This window comes from Gallus gallus, chromosome 1 (genome assembly GCF_016699485.2).
Source record: "Gallus gallus isolate bGalGal1 chromosome 1, bGalGal1.mat.broiler.GRCg7b, whole genome shotgun sequence".
In the NCBI taxonomy this organism is placed as follows: Eukaryota; Metazoa; Chordata; class Aves; order Galliformes; family Phasianidae; genus Gallus; species Gallus gallus.
The window spans coordinates 174,226,898-174,250,809 of NC_052532.1; the positions used below are offsets into that span (position 1 = coordinate 174,226,898).

Genomic DNA, 23,912 nt, shown 5'->3' on the forward strand with positions numbered 1-23,912 from the left:
CCTTCAGGCGACCGTTATCACCTCAGGGAAGGGGCGCGTCCCGCCCCTCCCCCCGCCCCGCCCCTCCCCGCACGGGGACTGCGGCGCCACCTGCCGGCCGCCGCCGCCCCACAACCCTCCCGCCTTCCCGCGTTCCTCTCTGCCGCCCACAGGGAGCGGGCACGGCCTCTGCTGCCCGCCCCTCTCTCGGCTCCAGGCCTCAGCGGGTGTCCTCAGCGGTTCCCCGCACGGAGAAGCGAGCGATCCATGGTGGCCTGGTCACAGGCCTACAGTCCCAGGACGCGCAGTGTGATGAAAGTAGCACGGAGCTCTTCTGACTTCCCCATGCCAACACCTTCCTGTTTCACTCAGCAGTGATGCTTGCTGCTCCTTCAGCAACTGCTGAAGACAGCAACACAAAACACAGCACTAACAGTTACAGAAATCAGCTTTAATTCAGGCACTCACAGAGTTTTCACCTTTAAGGCATTAAGTTGCCTGTCCATACTTTACTTTAAGGCCCCAGTTTACTCCTGTTCCTGTGTTATTTTCCTTCCTTCTCGACCCTCAGCCCTGACATGGAAGCCAAGCCCTCCACCTGCCTTACCTGACCATCTTTCTCCTTCTCACCCCTCCAGAAACACTCTTGCAGCTCCTCACAGACCTTCCATACAAGCCTACTGCAGATTGGCATTACGCTGCCATCTCCAAAATGCCTGCCTGCAAGTGTCCACTTCTGAGAGCTTTGTTAGTGTTTCATTAAAATCCTTGTTCATTTGCATTCCTAAGTAGGCTGTCTGCTTAACCTAATCAGGGACTTACAAAAATCCCTTGATCATTTCTGAGCACTCAAGGAATCCAACTCTGGGAAGCTTTGTCCTAACGACACCTCCATCAACTTTCCCCACACCCTTTTGCCCTCCCTGTTGCGTTAGATTTCACCAGAGACTTTCATAACAGCATTTGGACGTTGTTGCACTTCAGTAGGTACCTTCAGTAGGTACCCACCTGGGAACGTGGAAGTGTAAATAATAAACCTCCTATGAGCATCCCAGAGAGTAATGGAGCACCGGCCTAAAGACCAGTTATTCATTATGGAACACACATGATTTAATTTTTTAGACAAAAAACACAGCACACATGCCAGTTCAGAGATCTGGCAAGTTATAACCCAGGGGACACATACAAGATGTATGCCCACCTAGACCAGGCAGCTCCAGCAGGCAGAAGCCCTCAGAAAAGCAGGAGAGACTTTGGCCGGGCTCTAGCAATGTGAGAACAAGACTTTATAATCATAGACTCACTAAACTATAAAAGCTGCAGAATGCACAAAGCAATCAAAAGTAGGTTTTGCAGTCCTGTTCCATAATAATAATATAAAACAGAAAAGTGCTACTGTCATGCACAATTAAGTTTTCTGAAACTGCTTAGTTAATCTGGGCTTCCATGGGCACATTAAAATATCTTTGTTAACTGCACTGTGCAAGAGGCTGACTGGGGATTGCAGACCCAGTTACAGAGGACTGAAACAAGCCGGTCTGAACAAACTTGAGCTAGTTCTGAAACTCACATCAACTAGGACAGTTACAAGTTCATTTCTCTAAAAAGAAAAAAGAAAATGACCTATGTGACTTTTGTAGGGTATAGAGTAGGTGCTTTGTCAGCAAGGGAAAAGAGATTTGAACACTTAGAGGGATGCTAAAAGGAAGTGTCTGCGCTTCTGAATAGCAGCACACTGGGAATACCACTTCTGGCACACTGAGATTATCACCTCTTTCATGCTGCCCTGCTTTTTCCCTGCTCCCTCTTGACACGGCAGCATCAATATTATCGGCGTGGCTAACAGGAAAAGGACATGGACAATGTCCGTGGACAAGGGACAATGAGGGACCTCTTTCAGGAGCTACAGTAGGAGGCAGCAAGGTTGTAGTCTCATGTTGGAGAGTAGAGAGAAAAATAAAAGCCCTGGAAGGGCAAGGAATCACAGCCATTGCTATTTACTGAAGATGAGGATTATTCTCTTTGGAGAGAGAAGACAGGCATGTCCTCAATAAACTATCTTGTCTGGGAAATGACACAGTTCTAGACAGATCATTTTCAAGTTTATTTAACTTACAAAGAGACTGTGAAAAAACACAGAGCATCAGAACAAATCTAAACCATCTGTTTGATCATCTTGCAAACTGTAAACATTGTCTTTGAGAAAATAATCTTTCTTCAGAATAACAATGCACACAGATTCAAACTAAAATGTGGGGTAAAAAGCAACTTCCACTAAGTCATCAGGAAACTACCCAGAGCATAAACCAATATTTAAATTATTCTGTGCAATTCTTCATCTCTCATCAACTTCTTCCAGGAGTACCCAGGAATGTACAGTCCCTGCAGCTCCCTTTCACACCTCCCTGGGCAATTATCCTACCTAGTACCATTCAGATCAGTCACCATACTGTTTATCTACTTAAAGTTCCTTATTATGCCTTACCTTGCCCTATATTTCCTTTTTTTTATTTTATTTTTTGATCTTTCCTCCATACAGATTCCATAGCCTCCACATTTATTTTGTCATGGAAGTACCAAAGCTAACAAACAAAAGTTAACAAACTCTACTGAGATCGAATTTGAAATCAGATGATTGAGCACTGCTGTCTTGTTCACATACTATGTTTTTAAATTATTTCTTATGATCCAAATGCATAGTTAATAGAGAACACCTGCATAAAAAACTGAGGCACCAAACTTGCTCATTGTTCTCCCAACTTAAAAGCCCTTATCAGCAATTTCACTGGTTTAAAATCACAGGGGATAAAGCAGCTCATGTTAACGCCCACTAGCCACACTGATAACTCAGCCTTACACTTGTCAAACAGCTTATTTGTTTCTCTTAATGACAACATTAATTTCCTAGATCAAAGAAACAAAACAAAAAAAAACCCAAACCAAAACCAACTACTCAGTACTTGTTCAACATCAACATTAATCCAAAGCAATACTTCAGAAACAGTGCCAAACCTAACACATGTTAACAAGCTTGGATTTATAGATACTGACATTCAAAATAGTTGTAGGAACTACTTTCAGAATGTGATCAGTTATACCCACACACCCCACATCAAACCACACTAATGAAAAAATATAAGTCTTGGACAGCATATAATTTTCCATGTAGTTACAGCACGGGGTAGGACAGAAGAGCCCAGCTGGGGTCTGCAGGTCAGACCCTGCCTGCAGGTTTCCTCCTTCCATAAGAGGACCTGGGACATAGATGCACAGGTGCTCACAGCCCAATGCCCAACCCAAGAGCCGTGAGCTGCTGCTGACATGAGGAAGGGGCAATGTGCAGACACACGTCCTTTTACACCTCTCCTTGAGTGGGGAGAGGGCTGTGACCTCCTGCCTGTACGTCAGGACAGCAGCCATCAGTGGGAATCTCCAGATTCAGCCACCGTAAGTATGACCCTAAGCCACGGGGAATCCCAGAGTGAAGATACAATGAAACTTCAGAGACTACCAGCATATTTTAAGCCATTATCACGCTGTCCTCTCAGCCACTGATTTCAGCACGAAGCTCTCAAGTCATACCGAGGTACTGTTTACAGCAGCATGGTGGTTGGTGGTTGAGTCACCATTCCTGGAGGTGTTCAGGAAACATGGAGTTGTGGCACTGGGGGACATGGATTAGTGGGCATGGTGCAGATGGGCTGATAGTTGGGATAGGTGATCTTAGAGGTCTTTTCCAACCTTAATGATTCTATGACATTTGGCTGCATTTTCACTATTGGTCACATTCAATCATCTATAAAGTAATTTGCACAGACTTCTTTGTGAAGAGCATTTGAAAATGTGTGTTTACTTAGAAGAAAAATCAGGACTACAAAGGACCACACAACTTGCAACAAAAAGACAGGAGCATAGAGAAGCACAAGGTATAGAACTGCTAAGGAATTGTGGTTGATTAAATAAGTTGATGGCACCTAGCAAGAGCACAGAGTGAATGGGAATGGGATACAGTTTTTGTTGAAGAAACTATTTCTTGTTTTTGGAAAATAAAGTTGTAGCTCACCTACTTCTGTTACAGCTCTGCTCAGTGGAGATGCCTCAGTTTCATATGGTGCTCGTGATCCTAAGCAAAAGATCTCAGCTGTATGAAGTGAAAAAAAGAGCAGCTAACTTAAAAGGAAACAGCTGTGAAAAACCATCTCTCCCCATTGCACTTTCTGCCATTTAACATTTTCCTCGAGTAAGGCAGAGGATGCATTCCCTGCTGGAGGAGTTAAACTTTTGCCATAGCTAGAGAATTTTCTTGATATACTTTTGATTGACCATTACCTGTTGATTTGGCCAATTTGGAGGGAAAACAAGACTTCTGGAGGTAAGGCAGCATATTTCGAAATGCAGAAGCTATAACTTTTTATCCGCATGATAGAAAACAAAGATTATACAGTGCAGTAACCAAAACACTACCAATATCTTTTTCTTTGACAGTATATGGTAGATGAACCATGGCTAAACTTGAGATATCCATACTCCTTAGTCCCTGTACAACAAGACAGAGTCATCCAAATGTCTCCTACTGCAGCAAACGCCCAACTCCGTAAGGAATTCTCTCCCAGAAATAGTGTGTTCATCATGTTTCCTAGAAGGCAGTACGTAATACAGAATCACAAAATAACTGAGGCTGGAAAGGGCCTCTGGTGTTTAAAGTTCTCCCCAGGAACCACGGCCGCAGAATATAAGGCTTCTGCCAGTTGTCTGAGGAAGGCCTTAGCTAGTTCTCCAAGAGATGGCTTACACTGACAACAATTGTTTGAGGTTGTCCAACATACAAGATTTTTCTGTGCTAAAGGCTCTGATATGCAGCAGCAACACGTACATTCTACGCGATTTGGTAGAGCAACTTCTCAACTACAGAAATACTATTTTCCAACACAGTCACCACCATTAGCTATGCATTTTGGATAGCAATGAACAAGAGCTGCACTCATAAAAATCTGCGCGGCCATCCACAACGTGGCTCGTCTTTCACATCACTGTCACCAATGCTGAAATGCACCACCCACCCCCTCACTGTGCGCACATCCACTGTTTGGCCTCCACTAGCTATTCAATAACTGTTGATGAATGTCAGTGGGTGTTATTTTTTCTGCATGGAGGAAATCCATGCCACACCTGTGCTTCACATGCACTTCCGTGTCAGACGCCATTCTGTCAAACTGCCCCTCTGCTGCCATCTGTCACACAGCAACAACACGTAATAGAATATTGGTGGGATGGTTCAACCTCTACTGCAATACCACCAACATCCTCCTCTGCGATCATGGCCCAACATAATGAAATAGGAAGCATTGCTTTTGGAGCAGTCCTCATACAAAACAGAATATAAACCCAACTTACTTACATAGCCCATACCTGACCTTCCTTTGGATAATGCTGGTCAGATATTGGAAAACAATTTCACAGCTTTGAAGTATGATTACTCCGGGAGCAGCTTGCTTCACCAGAGCTACAGAATTTGCATGCACGTTTTCCAGTGTATGTTGCAGTTGAGTAGTAGTTTGATGGCTGCTTTTGTTTCAGAATTTGACATCTGTGAAACAAGCAGCATGGCATCTGCAGTTGGTTCACAACCAATAAGCCAGATGATGTCTCAAGGAAGAAATAGAGCTTCAGACCCCCAGCTGGTTGGGGCCCAGTGAAGTAGCAGTGACGGGGTATGACATCTCCTAGGAGAAGGCATTATGTACATGAGGTAAATGTGAGGAAGCTGCTAAGATGAAATGACTACAAAAGATTGGGTCATTGAGGTTTCGCGTAAAGCTATGAAGAAAACAGCTCAAGTTGAAAGATTGAGAGGCACCGTGGGGGACACCATTACTGATTCCTGCTATCCGCAGTTGAAGTGTTTACAGGTGCACTATTAGGCAGCTCTTACAGTTCCTGTTTCTAAACTGTTTGTCCTTACCTGTCTTGCTTTTCAGGGCTGCATTCAGATGGATGATACGTTACCTTACATTCGTATCTACAGAGGCTAGAATCCCTCCTTTCTGTTCATAATTATTCCACATCCCTCACAAATGAAATTTGGTCTCCAGCAGCTATCAGCCTCACTTTCCACTACTTGGGCACTAGCCTCAATTTTTAGGTGCTTTTATGTGCATTTCAGCACTGCAACCTCTTACTCCAAACCAAAGAAAGCAACATATCCTCTGTCATTTATTTTTTTTAAGAGAGCAGAACTGTGAAACAAGCAAACAAAAAATCCAACACAACAAAAATGAAAAAACCCACCAACTCACTTTCCCTCATGCTGGCTTTCCTTCTGAATAGAAGACTCCTACCACTGCTCACCTGATATTGAGTAACTACTTTCCCATCACATCATCTGCTGATTCCCTAACCCTTTACTCACCTCTGTGCCAAATTAATAACTCATTTCTAACATCCTATTTTTCACTCGACACACCTCCACACACCATTGTTTTTCACTCACCGAAGTCATGTAGAACATAGCAGCAGATAAACAGAAGGTAAACAGAACAATCATCTTCATTCTCCCAGCTCTTACTTTTTGAAGTAATGTTTACAGAAGGAGAACAGCAACTGCCTTTCCAGGAAAATACAAGGGCAGTTTTCAGTACCTTTCAGTACATCATAGGTCAAAGGCTCCAGAGAAATGCTGGGGTACAACAGATTCATGTAATATATTATTGCATCTGTAGATATGGCCATAAAAAAAAATAAAACTCGCTATTTAAAATTAACACCTTGATTTTTTTTATTATTATTATTAAGTATGGATTAAAAACTCTTCTTTTCTTCAAAATATCTTTAGTTTACAAGAATTGTGCTGAATATAAATTCACTACAGGAAACACAGAAACCTGTAAGCTTGAAATATATATCAAATATAAAAAAAACCAACCCAAAGCTGCTCCCCATCAGAGTACTTCATGTTGTCGTGACTTCAGGAGAAAGCTGTCTGGCATTCTCTCTTTTCAATGTTTTAAAGAAAAGGTTCTTAGTGGAAGAATGTTTCATACTAACACATTCCTTTGTGTTATAACAGAAATTACTACTAATAAGACTGTTACCGAGTTCACCGTTTCACCATGTGTCGTAATTTGAGCGATTGTCTCCTATCTAAAGGAAATTAAAATTCAACAACACTGAGTCTTACAGAACCTTAACAGAATCTTTAACCTTCAGTTCTCTGGATCTGTTCAGAAATAAGTAACAAAGTTGTGACGTGCAAAGAATTTGTTTATTTTCAATAAAATTACTGCTGAGTAAGCAGGAAATGTACTCAGTAATACTGCTTTGATTTTCAAAATACCATGTTCCTTTGTATCTGTGTATGCGAGGCATCAGAAGCACAGCTAGCCAAATAAATCACTGCATGAGACATCAGCCATCCTCCAAAGAAACTGTCTATGTTAAAACTAATTCCAAACTTCTCACATGAGTACTGAAATACCCATCTGCGGGACTGGAAATGAGCACTTGAGAGGCCTTCCTTCCTTCATACGTAGATATGATGCTGCTATCTGTAAAGAATACACATTATCATTACAGAAATAAATGCACTGCTGAAAACCAGATCATGTCTGTAGTGAGGCATTGGAAAAAACGCAAGTGTGAAACTTTTAGCTACTCCATACGTTTGCTGTATGATGTTTATTTTATGCTTATCCTGCCTATACAAACATAATGGCACTTGGCAAACTCTGTCCAGAGGTCGGATCTTTTAGACAGCAGAATTTCAAGAAGTTCAAAGCAAATTGTTTATTTTTCACCCCAGTATCTCTATGCCCCGTTACCAACAACTGGCTCTTAATTTTCCATTAGCAACAGAGTTCCAGGTGCTGTAGTGTACACAACGAGGTGAGTGCCCTAAATACGTTGGCAAAACCTCTCAACACAGCAGGAAGTTATTAATCTATGTATTAGAAGTCACTTCTGCCAGCATTCGGAAATTGCATCTAGATTAGTAAGCATCTTCTTGTGAAGGCAACATCCAAAGATGCAAAGACAAGAGTGCCAACCCATAAGCAAAACGGGAAACAAAAATGCATTCAGGTTCTTCTGCTCCTCCTGCCGGAGGTCTGGACAAAAGATCTTGGCTAGGTAAATTTTTATCATTTTGGTCCCCATAACTGTAAAAGCAAAGAGCCATCAGTCGATAGCAGGATGGCCATCACGCACTTGTCTTCATCACCTGTTTGTGGACATGCTGGCTTGTAAGCATGAAATACATCCAAATGTTTTTCTTTTAAAAATTCTTTATATAATACATATTGTACCTACCTTGATGAGGTAGAGATGTATCAATCTCTACAAAATACATATATATACTGTTAAACAGATAGGTTTATTAAAAAATTCCATATATAAACTCCGACTTTTGTATACTTGGGGTACACGTGTTTAAAGATACATGAACGCTCCCTTACCATCGCATGTCCTGTATATAGAAGTGTTAGAACATTCAAACATACACATGTACTTATTTTTGCTCGGGATAAAATAACCCCACAAACACAGGGATTTAAACTTGCAGGATGCAAGGCATACCGTGTGCGTCCATAAAAGTAGACTTTGATGATGTGACAAAACCTACACATGAGAAATATAAAAGCAATACAATTGCACTGACACCTGTATGTGAAGTGGGTTTCTTGAGAACATCAAATGACAAATGCTATGTCAGAAAGAAGTATTATTTAATGTTCAAGTCTAAATTTTTGCACGTTACTCACAAATTGAACATATGCATATTCAGTGGAAGTGTCTTTAATATGAATGCCTTTTTGTAAATTCTGGTTTTGTTCACATAGATTGAAATGTCAAAACAGCAAACATGAAAATATTTGAAAAAGGGTTCAATTTTGCCAGAAAATAAGGTCAATTGGCAGAGTCAAATATAACTCATAGAGGAATCTAGAGTATCCTAGTGGAAGAGGTGTATTTACACTACAACTTTCAAGCAATTTCATATATTTCCTTCCTATTAGTGGGTTAGCTAGTGCTAAATGTTAATAATCTGAGTCGGTAAAAAGTAAAAAAACCCATGCTTCTGAAATCATAGCAAATTATTCTTAAACACTAGTATCAAGATTACAGTCACTGTTTGCTTTTTACATATGAACTACAGATCACTGAAAGTTTCCTGTTGCACTGCAGCATAAAAAAGAAATGTAACACAAATAAGCATAATTTGCTGCAAAGTACAGCAAGATACTTCGGCAATCTCATAAAAATTTCATACTGGAACTTGTTATAGTGAGTTCAACTTGATCTTTTAATGTAATACAGTACATTTTATAAACTTAACATTATCATTGTAGAAGAGCATGCTAACTGAATGTTAGCAATTTATCTTTTATATATAATTATACTCTACTGTAGCTACTGTACGCAGATCTCAAAATGTTAGTACATAAAATATTCATTTGCTTTATGAGATGAGAATGAACTTGAAAGAGGCTTGAATAGAAGAATGAAATATCCGCTGTGCCTATTTCTCAAGAAATAATGAATTACACATTATAACCCAAGAAATCAACATTTAAATTGCAAAACTATAGTTAAATTTACATTAAGCATTATGATCAGTAATGTGCATCAATATTTGATGAAGTTTAACCTAACCATGTTTATGCACATAAAGCCTCAAGAGTCTGCAGCAGTTTCAACATCAATTTTTCATATTTTTGTATAAAATGGACTCAAAGATACATCTTCCATAAATGTTTTCAGTGCAATTCTGTCAAAGAGGAAAATATAAAGCTAGCTTTCAATCATTTTATACCATAAAGGAAAAAAAACCCACAACAAACAACTTGCATTTGCACTGCTGAATCCTAAGTAAGACAGTTCAGTTGTGCCAACTATTTTGAAGTCAATTCAATCCAAACCTAACTGCCTTTTTAGGCAGCATTTCCCCCATACCAATAAGGTATAAATGTTGAAAAGCTGAATAGTGGGGCAGGGGGAGAGGAAACTTAAGCAGAGGCAGAACGATCTCGTTTAAAAACACCTTTTTCCATCAGTAACAAAAAATACATAATGAAAAAAGTCTAAAGGTTTCTTTACTAGTGACATTCTAAGTTCACAAATTGGTAAATCCATGTTTCAGTATTATTATTCATCCCACAAATGTTTACAGGTCACCTTGCGACTATAATGTATTTCTTGATGGATTATATGAAAATGCTCCATTATTCAACGGGATAAATTTTCTTAAGTTAGAAATTGATTTTTTTCACATGTTGCCAACTGTAGGGAACCAGAGAGAGAACAGCACATGAAATTATAATACGTGCTTGGCAAAGCATAGTATAATAACCTATACATTTTGGTTTTCAAAGACAGTTTGTAAACTGTAAAACTGCAGACAGGATACTGACTTAAGAATTTTGTTTCAATTTGTTTCTTTCCCCCCGGCTTATACCTAAAAATACAAATACAACTTCTCTACTGTAGCATAAAATAAAAACGGAGCTTCATTCAAATCTTGAATACCTTGACTGCAATCACCAACAGCTTGACTGCAGTCATTCAACAGAAACGTAGCTCTTCATACCAAAAAAATTTGGCTCACAAAAAGAAGAAAAAAGTACAATAAACTCTCAACAGAAGGCTCTCTCATGAGGCAACCTACCATATACTACTGCTAGATACGAGTTTCCAAAAAAAACATTACATCCCATTTTCAGCACATTTTTCATAAACATGCAACTTCACTATAAAATACAAAACACTTGGCTCTCAAGAACAGCTTTATAAAGACACACTGCATCAATAAAATTTTCTTTGTGATTAACTTTACATTGTAATAAGAACTGTATTTTCACTAATGTTTATATATCAGATTTCATATTATAACGTAGTAATAATTTGCTCTTTGTGAACATCATGTTCAGAAGGAAATATCTATACACATTAACATACTAGACTATTAAAAACTCAGTTACAGAATTTTATTGATACAGTAGATTAATAAAAACTGATAGGGGAAGATAAAATGGGTAGGGTTTCAGTACATTATTTAATAACACACTTTTAAAATTATAATATTTTAAATCTTTTTTGAATTTTTCAATGCCACTAGAAGTCCAGAAAAGTCTGGCATCAATACTGAGGTGTAAAACAAGTCAAACAACTTCTTTCACAATTTGCATCTCTTGCGTTATTCTATCCAACATTGTTCAACTGTAAAAGAAAGTAATTTAGCACCTCTGATGGTAGGTAGGTGCCTACAGGTAAACACTAGGTCAGATTCACAAAGCAAACAAACATCATTGCATTTCTTCTTCTCAACAAATAGTGGCAAAAGAAAGTAGCACTATTTGTTCAACTGATTTTTTTCACAGTTAAATGTCAACAAGAGTACAAATACGAACACTGACAGATATTGCTTGAGATCATTTTTAAATCAATAGATCCAATAAACAGTGGGGCACTGTCAGTTTAAAGCTGCAGATAAAAGCTATACAAGCACTTTAGAAGTCAGAAACATTAAAAAAACTATTTACAGTTTTCTTCTTTAGTTCATATGTCTACAAAGCCAGCGCACATTACACTTCACAAAAATCCACAGTTAATGATATCAACGTGTGTGTGGCTAAAGCTTGTGACCTAGGGACTGCAAATGCAGGGGCAGTAAGAGTAAAATAGGTTTTGTCTTTCTTTTTTTTTTTTTTTTTTAAGCAACCCCATTTGTGCACTAACAGCTTTGTTCAGTCTCAAGCTTTATATTAAAAGCATTCTTCAAAGCTTTCACCTGGAAGGCTGACAACTACATGCTCACTCATCGCCTTTCCCTTTTGGAAGTTCTGCGACGCACCTGGTTGGGGAAAAAGTATTTTAAATGTTTGTACAGAAATGCTAAGTTCTGAAAAAATCAACAATAAATATAGCCTATAATGGAAATGCATTTAGAAAACACTTTCTCTCACAATACTGCATAAGTAACTGCCTGCAGTATCATTCATTACTCCTTTTATCACAGGTACAAGCCTCGATCAATGACAACATAATTTTATTTATGTTACCAACCCTGAATTCTTCAAATATTAAAAAAAATAAGCTAGTTACATTACTCACTATTATAATCTAGCTGACAAGAGAAGGTATGAGTTACCTGGAAATCCCCATGAAGGAAATCTACGCAGATCAGATAGAAAACAAACGCTATGCAGAACAGTAAACTTACGATTCTTGACAAAACCTGACATTTTCTGTCTGAGAAATGCAGATTCTCTATGAAACTACATTGCAGTGATGCTACACAACACTTAGATTTGACCACCGCCACCTCATTCATGTTAAAGATGAAAGGTTAAGTTATGGGAACAGGAGAAGTCAGTCTCCGAACACATCAATACGAAGACAATGCTACAGACTCAAAAAAAGCACCCAAAACAGAAGGCAATTCTTACATTGATTGTGGAAACTTCCTCTTCTTCCATTACTTCTTCCTGGGGAACATCATCACTGACAGGTGAACTACTCTGAAATACATCCATCTCTTCGCTGGATTCATTCTCCTTACTAGCTGCTTGTTTCGAACGTCCCGCACGGCTAAAATCAGAAGAAAAATAAACATCAGTTTCACGCTATATGGGTCTGCAGATGCATCAGCTTTGCAAGAGAACTAACATTCGTCTTGATAAGAGCAGCAGCCTTAAAACTTCAATCTATGTAATATTTCTACCTTGTGTGCTTTTCTAGTTCATCTGTACAGTAGACATATTAATATGAATCTGAACAACAGCAATTGGAAGCCAATTTCTCTCAGAATAAAATGCCAGGAATACAATGGTGAACAGTTTTTTTCATCTATGAAAAAGTATTGCTCTTCAGTACCAGACACGGGGCAAGGAAGGCTGACACAAGAGTAACCAGGAAATGGTTTTAAGTTGAAGGAGGGAAGGTTTAGTCTGGATACCAGGGGGAAGTTCTTTACTTGCAGAGAGTGGTGAGGTGCTGGCACAGGCTGCCCAGAGAGGCTGTGGATGCCCCGTCCCTGGAGGTGTTCAAGGCCGGGTTGGATGGGGCCCTGGGTAGCCTGGTCTAGGATCAAATATGGCGATTGGTGGCCCTGCCTGTGGATGGGGGGTTGGAGCTTCGTGATCCTTGAGGTCCCTTCCAACCTGGGCCTTCTGTGACTTATACACCACAGAGTTTGAATAACTGCATGTATATTATTTTACAGACCTAGAAGAACCCACATACTGCTATTTTTGAAGTTAAGACAGTAGTGGATCTAAAGCTTCCAAACTAGCACATACTAAGAGCTAGGGATAATCAGCAGTAATATCACCCTAATCAGGATAATCAAAACCAATCAGTCAACAATATCTTAAATTGTTTGTTAGTTATTGCAGCAGAACCACAAGCAAAAAAAAAAAAAAAAAAAAAAAAAAAAAAAAAAAAAAAAAAAAACCACTCCAAAAAACCTAGCCATACTGAAAATGAGAACTAGGCCCCATCACACTCTCCCTACCTTAAAAACAAGAAAATGAAAACTGGATATGCATCTAAAACTAAAGGCTGCACCCACATTACCATTTTGGTTTGTGTAGTTTGCATAGTTTGGAATTAAATCACTGATTCATCCCTCTTGCTACTCTTTGGTTTGGTTTGTGAAGTTGTCTTGATACACCCAAACTAGGTGACTTCTTGGATGAAATTAAACTAGAAACTCCATTCCAGACAGACAATACACTTCAGTCCTCATTGGGGTGATACAGGTCCAAAACAACTGTCCTCTGACAGCTTCAAACCATACATGAAGGGAATTTTCAGTCACAAGGACCACAGTTCAGAATAAAACCACCAAATTACACATAATTAAAGTACAACGGGAGTTTCAGAACCAACCAAACAACATGGCAACCTCTGAAACATCAATAGCTTAATTAAGGCCTTCTAAGACTGACAGAAGCAACACAATCAAAAAGGAAGTAGGAGAATTATTCACAGGCTAGCTTCATCTTCTCACATACGGGTGAAAAGAGGCAGGAAAACAATACTGGAAAAGTTGGGATACTGTGAGTGCAAAATGCCAGAACATGAGATTAGGTGTGAAATTGGAATTTCATTGGAGGATACAAACTTGCTCAGGCAAGGACTTCAGGTACAGAAAAAACAGACTGACGAGGACAGACAAATAGGACAGGCAAATCTGGATCCTGCCAGAGGAGGACCGACAGAAGCCCAGAATCTAGAAAACCAATAATGGCAACAGAATAATAAAAAAGGCCAGAAAGAAGATGTGTGTAAATAGCACCCTAAGGAATTTACTACCAGGTTCTGGAAAGGTGTGTTGCAAATCTTCCATGTTCCAGTTTTTATTTTCCTGTCCACTTGTACACCTCTGCTTTACATACATTGCATGTACATTTAACAAAAAGGCAGAGATACCAGTAGTTTTTACAGCAAGCACAAGAAAATGAAACTAGTCACAGAGTTTATTTTGTAGCTCAACACACCTTGGAATTTTCAAGAACTGTTCTCCACAGACCATAACACATTTTATTATACATTACCTTACAATAAGGAGGTCACAAATTAGAAAGTCAATGAAAATTAACTTAAGAAGAATCAGAATATATATATTCTTCACAACATCATTTCACAGTAGTAACAATTTGATTCTTCCTCCCTGCCTAAAACAAACAATAATGCTTTTTGTTCCTTGCAGCCTTTATAAAGCCCTATCCTCAAGGTCCTCGTGTGTTGTATTGACCTTTCTCCTAGATGAGCAATGCTACACATACGCTACCTGAGCACATTGCATTTACTTGTGGGCTATTTGCTCTAGTTTGAGATGCTCTAGGAGAAGTAGCTGGGGAAAACCTTTTAGAAATAACAACAGCAATTTATTTTCATAACTGAAAGTACTCTGAAATATTTTCAGCAAATGATTGCTTGGGGGCACAGAGGAATATTTTTAATTTTTACTAAACACAAATTCAGAAAATATTCACCACTTACACTTTTTTTTGCTGTGATGGTGGTGTTTTTGATGACCTTCCTCGTCTGTTCTGTGGCGTAGACTGTGCTGATTCAACTGTACTAGATTCAGATGGCTCTGCTCTGTTTTGAGGAAGACCCAAATTGCAAAGTATCAAATTATAACTGATGTCAAACAATAAAAAAAAGATGCAGCTTACAAGAAGACAGACTTACCTCTGCTGTGTTCTTTTCGTCGACCTGTTTTGCCTGCCTTTTGGCTTTTGTTCAATGTTTTCAGTTTGCCTTTCTTCTTCCTCTTCTTCTTCCTCTACTGCCGCTGCTGACGTTTGTTTTTTTTTGCTCCTTTTTGATGACTTTGCTGCTGGTTCTTCCTTTGGTGTTCCCCCATTATTTGGTTTGGGAGGGCGTCCTCTTCTCCCTTTCTTTGGCGGACTGTTCTGTTCATCCTCACTTTCTATTACATCTTCTTTTAGCCTTTTTTCCTCTTGCCATTGTGTTTCATCAGACTCTGAAACAACTGCAGGTCTCTTCCTTCCCCGTTGACTGCCTCTTAGCTTCTGCTCTTGTCCCAGTTTATTTAGGTCATCTATGCTTAGCTTCTCTTCTGAGTCTGTGATAGCTGGTTTCTTCCTTCCTCTAGGCTTCTCAAGCTCTGACTGAAAAGGTAAGATTAAATCTCAAATTAAAAAACTGAATTACTGTATTAAACTGCTACATGCACAAAAACTGAAGAACTCTAACCCAACAAGACAAAGAGTCTGGAAGTTACATGAAATTCTACCAACAGTCTCTACAATATCCATTTCTAAACCTTTGCACAAGTACTTAAAACCAAACTGTACGTTATTTCCCCTCACATCACCGCGTGTGATTTTATGTGCCATAAAATAGAAGAGAACATGTCTCTGTCCACCTTAGCCATACCCTGGTCAAGAACAATAGAAAGAATAGCCACAAGAGACGAAGAAAAGTAGAGACAGAAATTGAAGGACAAAGAATTATACTAGAAGAAAATAAATATGTTTGAACAATGATGACATCTTAAGCCAGTTCGTGATTTTAGTGATAAAACTTGATCTTATTATTGGCTGTCCTACTTGCTTTTGCAGTGATTGTGGACATCTGTCACATTGCACATGCTTTCACCAGGTAAGTACAATTTTAGCTGAGTCTCTGAGTAAAGTTCCTCCCGCAGGTGTGAAAGTGTCCCACAGCCTTAGAACTCGTATACTGTTCTAAATTGTAATCTGGACTAGTATCTTGAATAGTGACATCTTTAAAACCTGGACTTTCTGGTCCCCAGTTAAAATTCTGCTTCTTGTTACAGTCTGCTCCCTAGCTCCAAAGAAACAAAAATGAATTCTCAATCCAGTATCTTAAGCAGTTTTATTATATATTCAAAATGAGACATAAATGTCCATAGGAGTACTTGAAATATTGAACTGTATTGATTTTTCTCAGTTATCAATTCAACCTACAGCCTCTCAACTACCACATGTCAGACCCTTCAGATATACAGCTGATGCAACATACCAAACCAAGCTGTTTAAAAAGTTGTTTATCCAAGGTAATAGTTGAAGTTCTTTTCTTCAACTACTATCTTGCTTTCCCTTACCTGAATTAAGCTGCTAAAATAGCTTTGGAATTAAAATAAATGAAGTTCTATGTAAGCACAAATGTATTAATTTGCGCGATGCTATTTAGACTTTTGAGTATAGAGAATGTATGTGTATATATGGCAACATTGGGTTGAAAAATTTAAAGGAAAGCTGAATGTAAGAAATGAAATTTCAAGGTTATATTATGAAACATAGTACTTAAGAGTTGGGGTTTTTTTGTGTTTTTTTTTTGTTGTTGTTGTTATGCTGCCTGTTTGCTTCACCTACAAAATGCTACAGCATAGGATGGTTACCTGCACTTCAAGACAAGTAAAAATTCGAGACAGTTTTACTAGTCAGTAGCTTCCTACGTCCCAGGCCATTCAGAGAAATGTGACAAACTGACCTAACAGGAGAACAGAGGGTCCAAAAAACAAAAGTAGCAGTGACATCAAATATAGCATATCCTTTATACATTCTAGAACACCATGTTTTCATAGATTTGATCTCATTCATTATTTGTCATGCATAACTTAAATTACTACAATTATGACAGACGGCAAAAAGTTTTTAAGGAACAAAAAACAGTTTACTAATTATATATGAATTTCTTTTTAATAAGACTGTTAATAGAACTATAAGTTCCTTCAATTTTTTCCTGCATTCTGATATAATGTGTAAACATTGCTTGAGACTGAATATTCAGCCTGTTAATGCTTGCAGTAAATGTATTAAAATCCTAAATCTTAGTGGGAGCCCAAATAAGCTCCTCTGCTCTCATTAGGAGTCTTGAGAATTGCTGATTGACAGAAATAAGCAAGTCCATCAGTAAGCATTGGTAAGAAGAGGGCCTACTGGCCACAAAGGTACTGATTAATGGTCATTCACTAAAATCTCTTTCAAAGAGACGTATGTGTAATGTCTTCTGAATCATGTTGACACTGTAAATCAGCATAGCAATGACACCATTCTGCCACCCATTGAAGTTTAATGTTCTCTGAGAACAGTTTGGCAATGTGCTTGTTGAGAATTAAGACTATTTTAAATCCTGTGAGACTGTATTGGTCTATAACTATCAGTTAGCTAGCTGACTCTGCCCTAAAGCCTAAGGCACATCACAGCATGCACAGACATTTAAAATCATGCTACAACTTCTGCTTGTGATACCTATCATTCAGAACCATCCATTTTCCTGATTTTTCCTGCCTTCACTGCTGTACAAATTACATGCAAGAAAACAGAATCCATATGGCTATCCAGATAACTTTTACTTGAATTTCTAAATCCAATGTCAAATCAGAATGCCTTCTTTCTATTCAAGATAGCCTGAGACTAGGCAGTTATTCCCTATAGCTTTTGAGAAACAATGCAGTTGTCTGGAAAAGAACGTGTCTTCGCATCAGTAATGGTACCACACCAAAAAAGGTAAGAATTATAATACTTCATTATAATACATCAGCACTGTAATTGATGTATTACCATTTTGCTAGCTACAAGCAAATAAACCATTTACATAAAGAATTTTTACAACCTCAAAAGGCAATCTGACATCTCAGACAGGTTAATGTGCTCCCCAGAATTCCTGTATAGTTGAACATTCTGAAGTTAGTCCAATTAATTCTTACTAAGTCATATTTTCACTAACCATTAGGCACATACAAAAAACTACACTGTACCAGGAAACAGAAGCCCAAGCAAGCTATCAACTTGACCAATGTTTCAAGTACTTAATTGACGAATTCCAAACATTAGACAAATGGTGGACTAATTGTTACCAACCTAGTTCTAGCACAATCTACTCCTTTCAAAATCATGCAAATCATAACAATCTTGAAAGCTTACTCAAGTTGTCAGTATGATGCAAAGGTAATGTAATCAGCCAAACTGAACATTTCTTTTCATTCCATTTTTCATCTCTAGGCACATCCTCCAGCAATTGAAAGCATTACCTCAGTTTCATGTTAGAAAAATATTAAGTATCAGCATATTCATTGTTATGTTAAGGTCTTGGTGACTGAAAATGAAACATCTGTAACACAACCAAAAGGCTCACCCTTACAAGATCAGAGTCGTCCCTTTTGTCAGTTTTCTTCCCTGGTAATGGTGAACTCAGTGTGAAGTCTTCATTCTCACTGTGGTCCATCTCAGTACTATCAAGCCTAGAATCAATAAACATTTGTTCTCATTATTATAATATAGCAGGTAATCATTTAATCCATATATTAAGAACAACCTTCGGAAGAAATCTGTTCCTAAACCACGAACAATCTGGCAGAAAGAACCCTTCACTCGGGCCATTACAGCTGTCATGGGATAGCACAAACAAGAACATCTAAGTCTGAGGGCAAGGGGGTCAATATGTTCATCTCAGTTAAAAAAAAAACAAACAACTGATCTTTTTGAAACAGAAAAGCCTTACTGAGATACAAGAGATCTGTGTATGTTTACATTTGCATATCCTTTACATACCAAAGATCCCCACAGACCAACTAAAGCACTTTCCTACAGTGAGGTTTGTGCTATAGAACAGTAGATTTAAATTTCAGAGACAGTTCATCCCTCAGCTTTCTTTAGTTATTTATGGCAGCATATATGTAAAAGCAATTCCTCTTTTATTTCAGTTTCTACATATGTAAAAGTGGGCAATGATTTGTAAAACACTGAGACCCACAGGTAGAAGGTAATACACAAAAGCCAAACTGAAAGAGTAATTCCTTTTTATCTCCACTGAAGCTGGAAAAAGCAATTTTAATTTTATGTTATTAAGTAACAGTGCAGAGTTTTAACAATAAATAAATATTCCACGCATTAAAAAGTCAAGTGGCACTGAGATGCACCAACTCCCTGTATTGGGCACTGCCTAGACTGGGAAAGGTGTTCTACAAGTAGAAAAGCTGCAGTAAGTTCTGACAGTTTTTATACATCACCTTAATGGATGCAAGCTTGCATGAATATATTCAGTCATAGTGAATGGGAAATACCATGCATAATGAATCATTACCATCGCTTCTAGTGGACCTTTCTTCTTTGGTATCGCCCCTCAAAATGCTAATTGATTTTACTTAAGTGAGCTGGGGAGACCACGAAGATGACAGAATAGGTTAGGCTGCAAGTGCAGCATTTTTACTTTTTTTTTAAATAGACTGGATGTGGTCTCAGATTCACTTCACTGGATATGAAGAAGATGGATTCTAATCTGCCTTTAATCAATAATATATTTCTGCATATGAACTTGTATGACTTATTTCTTACAAGTCCGTGTAAATGCAATGGAGTGGTGAAGTATTTGTTGCGTAGCACTGCCCTACTTTTCAAATTAATAGTATATATTAAATATTCACAGAAGAATCAACTGAGAAGCCTTAGTTCAAAACATAACTTTCTCTCAGTCTTGAACGAATGAGAGAAGATTAATAGTGGGGACCATGTAATCTCTAAATTTCTTTGTGAAACAAATTAACGATGTGACCTTCAGTTAAATAAAAGATACCAAGACTGTAACCTAGAAAATCAAAATAAAACAATGTATAGATTTTATGGACAGCTAGCTAACTAGACAACTAATTCTCTAACATTTCAGTATGTCCTTCCCGTTATCACAGGATCTAAATCACAGGAACATTTATCTGCTAAGTCCAGCACAAATTCGTAGAGGACGAAGTTATGCTACATCACCATATTGGCCGATCAGTTCCCTCTTTCTATGACATGTAAACACATTACAGCAGGTTACAAAGTTCCTAGGATCTGCAGATCTACATGTAGATGTATGAAAACCTCTTTCCCTACCTCAACAAACTTGTAGATGTGATCTGATTCTCTTTAAAGTGATTGTTCTTGAATATCTTTTTCTTTCTTCATTTCTCTGTCTTTTTTTTTTTTAAGAGAAAATTTATTTCTGTTGTTGAAAAGCTCAATTTGTGGTTCCCATTTTGCAATGTGCCATTATAACTTCACTTCAAAATGATATAATTCTGTTTCTCACTTAAAAAGCATTATAGAAATATTCAAAGTTTCCATTACAAATACTTGAAATATCAAAGCTCCTTTGTTGTCTACCAACCTCCCTTTGATCCTTCCTGGAGAGCTTGGATTTGAACTGCTGCTGGCATTGCTTACAGTTTCCATTCGTGAAGATTTGGATTGAGACTGCTTGCCTGCTGACGAAAGAGGCTTGTTAACCGCTCCAAGAACATTGGCTGCTTTGGGCTGAAACCAAAAATATATTTCCTTTATTTTAAACTAAGCATTTAGATAATATTAACATGTACTATACTTAAAATATTCACACATTTCACTTCCTGCAATCAGAATTTTGATTACAACGCAAAACAATAAACATTAAAATACTGAAGTTATAATATGAGAAGGAAGCTGATAAGAGTTGCAGTCAAATAGCCAGCTGCCACCAAAACCAGTATTATTTTCTCAATGCTTATAACTCTGTCCTCTTCTCACTGGTAGCATTGGGTGGTCACCTGACCTTGCAGTGAGCCACTTCAGCACTTCTAAAGTTTGCTTCCTGCTAATATAACTGCTGGAAGCAGCTCACCATTTGGAACAGATAAGCATCTCAACTGGCAAAATAGAAGTAGCACTACGACAGCACTTTCAGCAAATATGCCATTAAAGCAGCTTAGCTGTAATGGCAAACCACACTGGCTTCAACTGGGAATGAACGAGGGCCTCAAAAGCAAATATTCCAGAGAAGACTCCAACGATTCATACACAGATTTGGAAATTATTAGGCTTTTAATTAGGAGCCAAAATTTCCAGACAATGGTGAACTTTGGGTTACGTAAGCGGATTACCTTTCAGATATGCCAAATACGTCTAGCTTATAATAACTTTTGAGAAAGTTGAAAGCGTTCAGTTACTCCTAAAGAGAATAGATCCTTTATGCCAAGCACCTGCCTACAAAAATGGTGAACAATTAAAGACCATTCCCCAGATTTCACAACATCTAGGATGATCCGTTCTCTATTTCAATATTAGATTCTAACTGGTGACAGCATTAAGAAAAAGCCACACTGTTTAACACGCACATCATAGCAGCCTTGAGCGTTCCTTTCTCAGAGATTTATAAGTGAATTCAGAAAAAGCTCAAAAGCACAGAGATGTTGAAACTCAAACTGGATTAACTCCTAAGGAGGGACTTACAACTAACAGAACCTGCACTAACAGTTCTGCCCTCATCACTGAGCCTACAATGAAGATGCTGCTGCCCTCAAATACTGTTTCCTGCTTAGATCCACCTAACTAAAATCCACACAATTTAGTATTCCATCCCCAGAAGGCAATACTCTAGACCAATTCTCATATCATGCTGTTTTCATAATGAAAAAGCAATTGAATAGTTCTAGTGCTCAAAAATTTGGTGGCTGCTTTTTACAAAATTCCAGAACTATTAAAAAAAAAAAGAAGTTAGAGTACCTGGCTCTAGAAAGTTAAATATAAAATTCCACTTCGAAAAAGAATTTCAAATGAGGCTACTTGCAAGATATAGAGCTACTGGAAAATCCAACAAAGGGTCATCAAGATGATGAAGATTCAAGACCATTGGGACCAGATGACCCTTAGAGGTCCCTTCCAACCTCAACCACCCTGATTTTTCATGGTAGAAAAACCATGTTACTTGTCTTGTAATGTTGTCAAGGCAAACTTATTATCAATAAGCTTGGGACAGAAGTTAAGAATTCTCTGTCAAACACTGGATGACAGAACTTAAAATTGACTACCTGAAATCTAAAGACAAAACTTCCTTTTTAGAACTCTTGTATCTCCAGTAAAAAGTGATTTCTAATTCATGGAGTTCAAATATTCAAATGCTCAATACAGTGCTTATATACTCAAATCAGTAAACACTGGCTTTCATCTTTGAAAATAAAGATATCATACTATGTATTTTTTCCTAACTTGCGTTCTACCTCTACTAGAAAGTAGCTGGCTCACAGATAATGCTTCATTTGCAAAGCTAAGCCTAATGAAGATGCTGCACTTTCACTTCTTTAGCAAAGTAGCAGATAAATGTTTTCCTGCAATCAGGAACAGGATACATTAATCCAGATGAAAACCATAATATGCCCTTTCCTTTACTAAATATTAAATTATTATTAACTTTGTTGTTGTTGTTATTTAAAGTAGACAGATCAATTTTCTTAAAAATAAATAAACAAGCACACACCTTTCCAGGAGTGAAAAATGACTTCATTTCTGGAGGAAGATAATTTTTGGTGTTACTAAAATTCTATAAAGAAGGAATAAAAAAAAAAAAAAATCAATGAACAAGATATAAGCATTTTGGAAGTAGTACTAGAAGAGATTTTCATTACATCATTTATACTTCTGAAATTTTAAACCTAAACTATAACATCTCCTAAAAAAATTAGGAAGGCAGAGAAATGCATGTACACACAAATACTTAAAAAACATAAACACATATCTTCAACTAGTTATAATACAGAGAATTCTACAAGATCTACACAACTCTTGCATTACAACTACTGAAGATTTAAATAGACTTATCTCAAGAAAAATTAAACTCCAAGGTCTACCTTGTCAGGTTGAGTAAAATATCGTGCTGGAAGTACAGGATCTTTAGGGGATTCCAAACTGTATGTTGTACTCTTTGACATAATGATATTCATTGCTACATCACAGACTGTGTAGAGTTTCTGTAAGTAATAAATAATGAAAAGGAGGAATGAAAAATCAGAAGGTCATTTCAAAGTCTGACGAAAATATTCTTTTGAGCAGTGGATTATAAAAGGTCCGAGTTGAAAAGAATATTTAACAGCAGCATCCATATTAAACAGTGTATCACCAAATTCTAAAACATAGAAGCAGAAAAGCACTGTACACCCAGCAGTTAAAGCTTCCATGATATTTCAACACTAAGATTAACACATGTCATGGTTTCAAAGTCAAAGTTAAACCAAATGCCTTTGGGAAAAGTAAAGAAGTGACAGTTTTATGTATATAGGTTACTCCAAAAGTAACGCCTCCTATTTATTTCCATGGAAACTGAAACAGATACAAAGAGTACAGTAACACTATTTGATTGAACAAATTCTCCGCTTCAAAATGCTGCTTTTTAAGCACAGACACTTCCATAACTATGTATTTTGGCCAGCAATGAACAAGAGCCTGCATGCCATGCTCATAAAAATCCGCATGGCCATCTGGAACGTGGCTCATCTTTCACAGTGCCATCACCACTGCTGAAACACAGCACCCACCACCTCGCTGTGCTCATATCCACTGTTTGGCCTCCATAAACATTCAGCAAGTGTCAATGAATGGCAGTGGGTGCCAATTTTTTCTGCATGGAGGAATTCAGTGACACACCTTTGC

General features: G+C 38.0%; 1 protein-coding gene across 7 annotated transcripts in view; it reads right to left on the reverse strand.

Moving 5' to 3' along the window:
• Positions 1–7,218: 7,218 nt before the first annotated feature.
• Positions 7,219–23,912, reverse strand: part of PDS5B (PDS5 cohesin associated factor B) — a 101,922-nt gene continuing 85,228 nt past the window's right edge. For 2 of the 7 annotated variants that reach the window (XM_015277841.3, XM_015277851.4), the window contains exons 28-35: positions 23,114–23,233; positions 22,744–22,806; positions 20,623–20,768; positions 18,613–18,718; positions 15,175–15,617; positions 14,980–15,081; positions 12,420–12,561; positions 8,754–11,824 (exon numbers count right to left, since the gene is read on the reverse strand). In XM_015277841.3, coding sequence (XP_015133327.2) covers positions 11,789–11,824; positions 12,420–12,561; positions 14,980–15,081; positions 15,175–15,617; positions 18,613–18,718; positions 20,623–20,768; positions 22,744–22,806; positions 23,114–23,233 — 1,158 coding nt within the window. In that variant the 3' untranslated portion in view covers positions 8,754–11,788. Of the gene's footprint in view, positions 7,524–8,753; positions 11,825–12,419; positions 12,562–14,979; positions 15,082–15,174; positions 15,618–18,612; positions 18,719–20,622; positions 20,769–22,743; positions 22,807–23,113; positions 23,234–23,912 lie in introns of those variants that run through there. The other 5 variants (XM_046941892.1, XM_040700089.2, NM_001012827.3 and 2 more) reach the window with 5 other exon arrangements.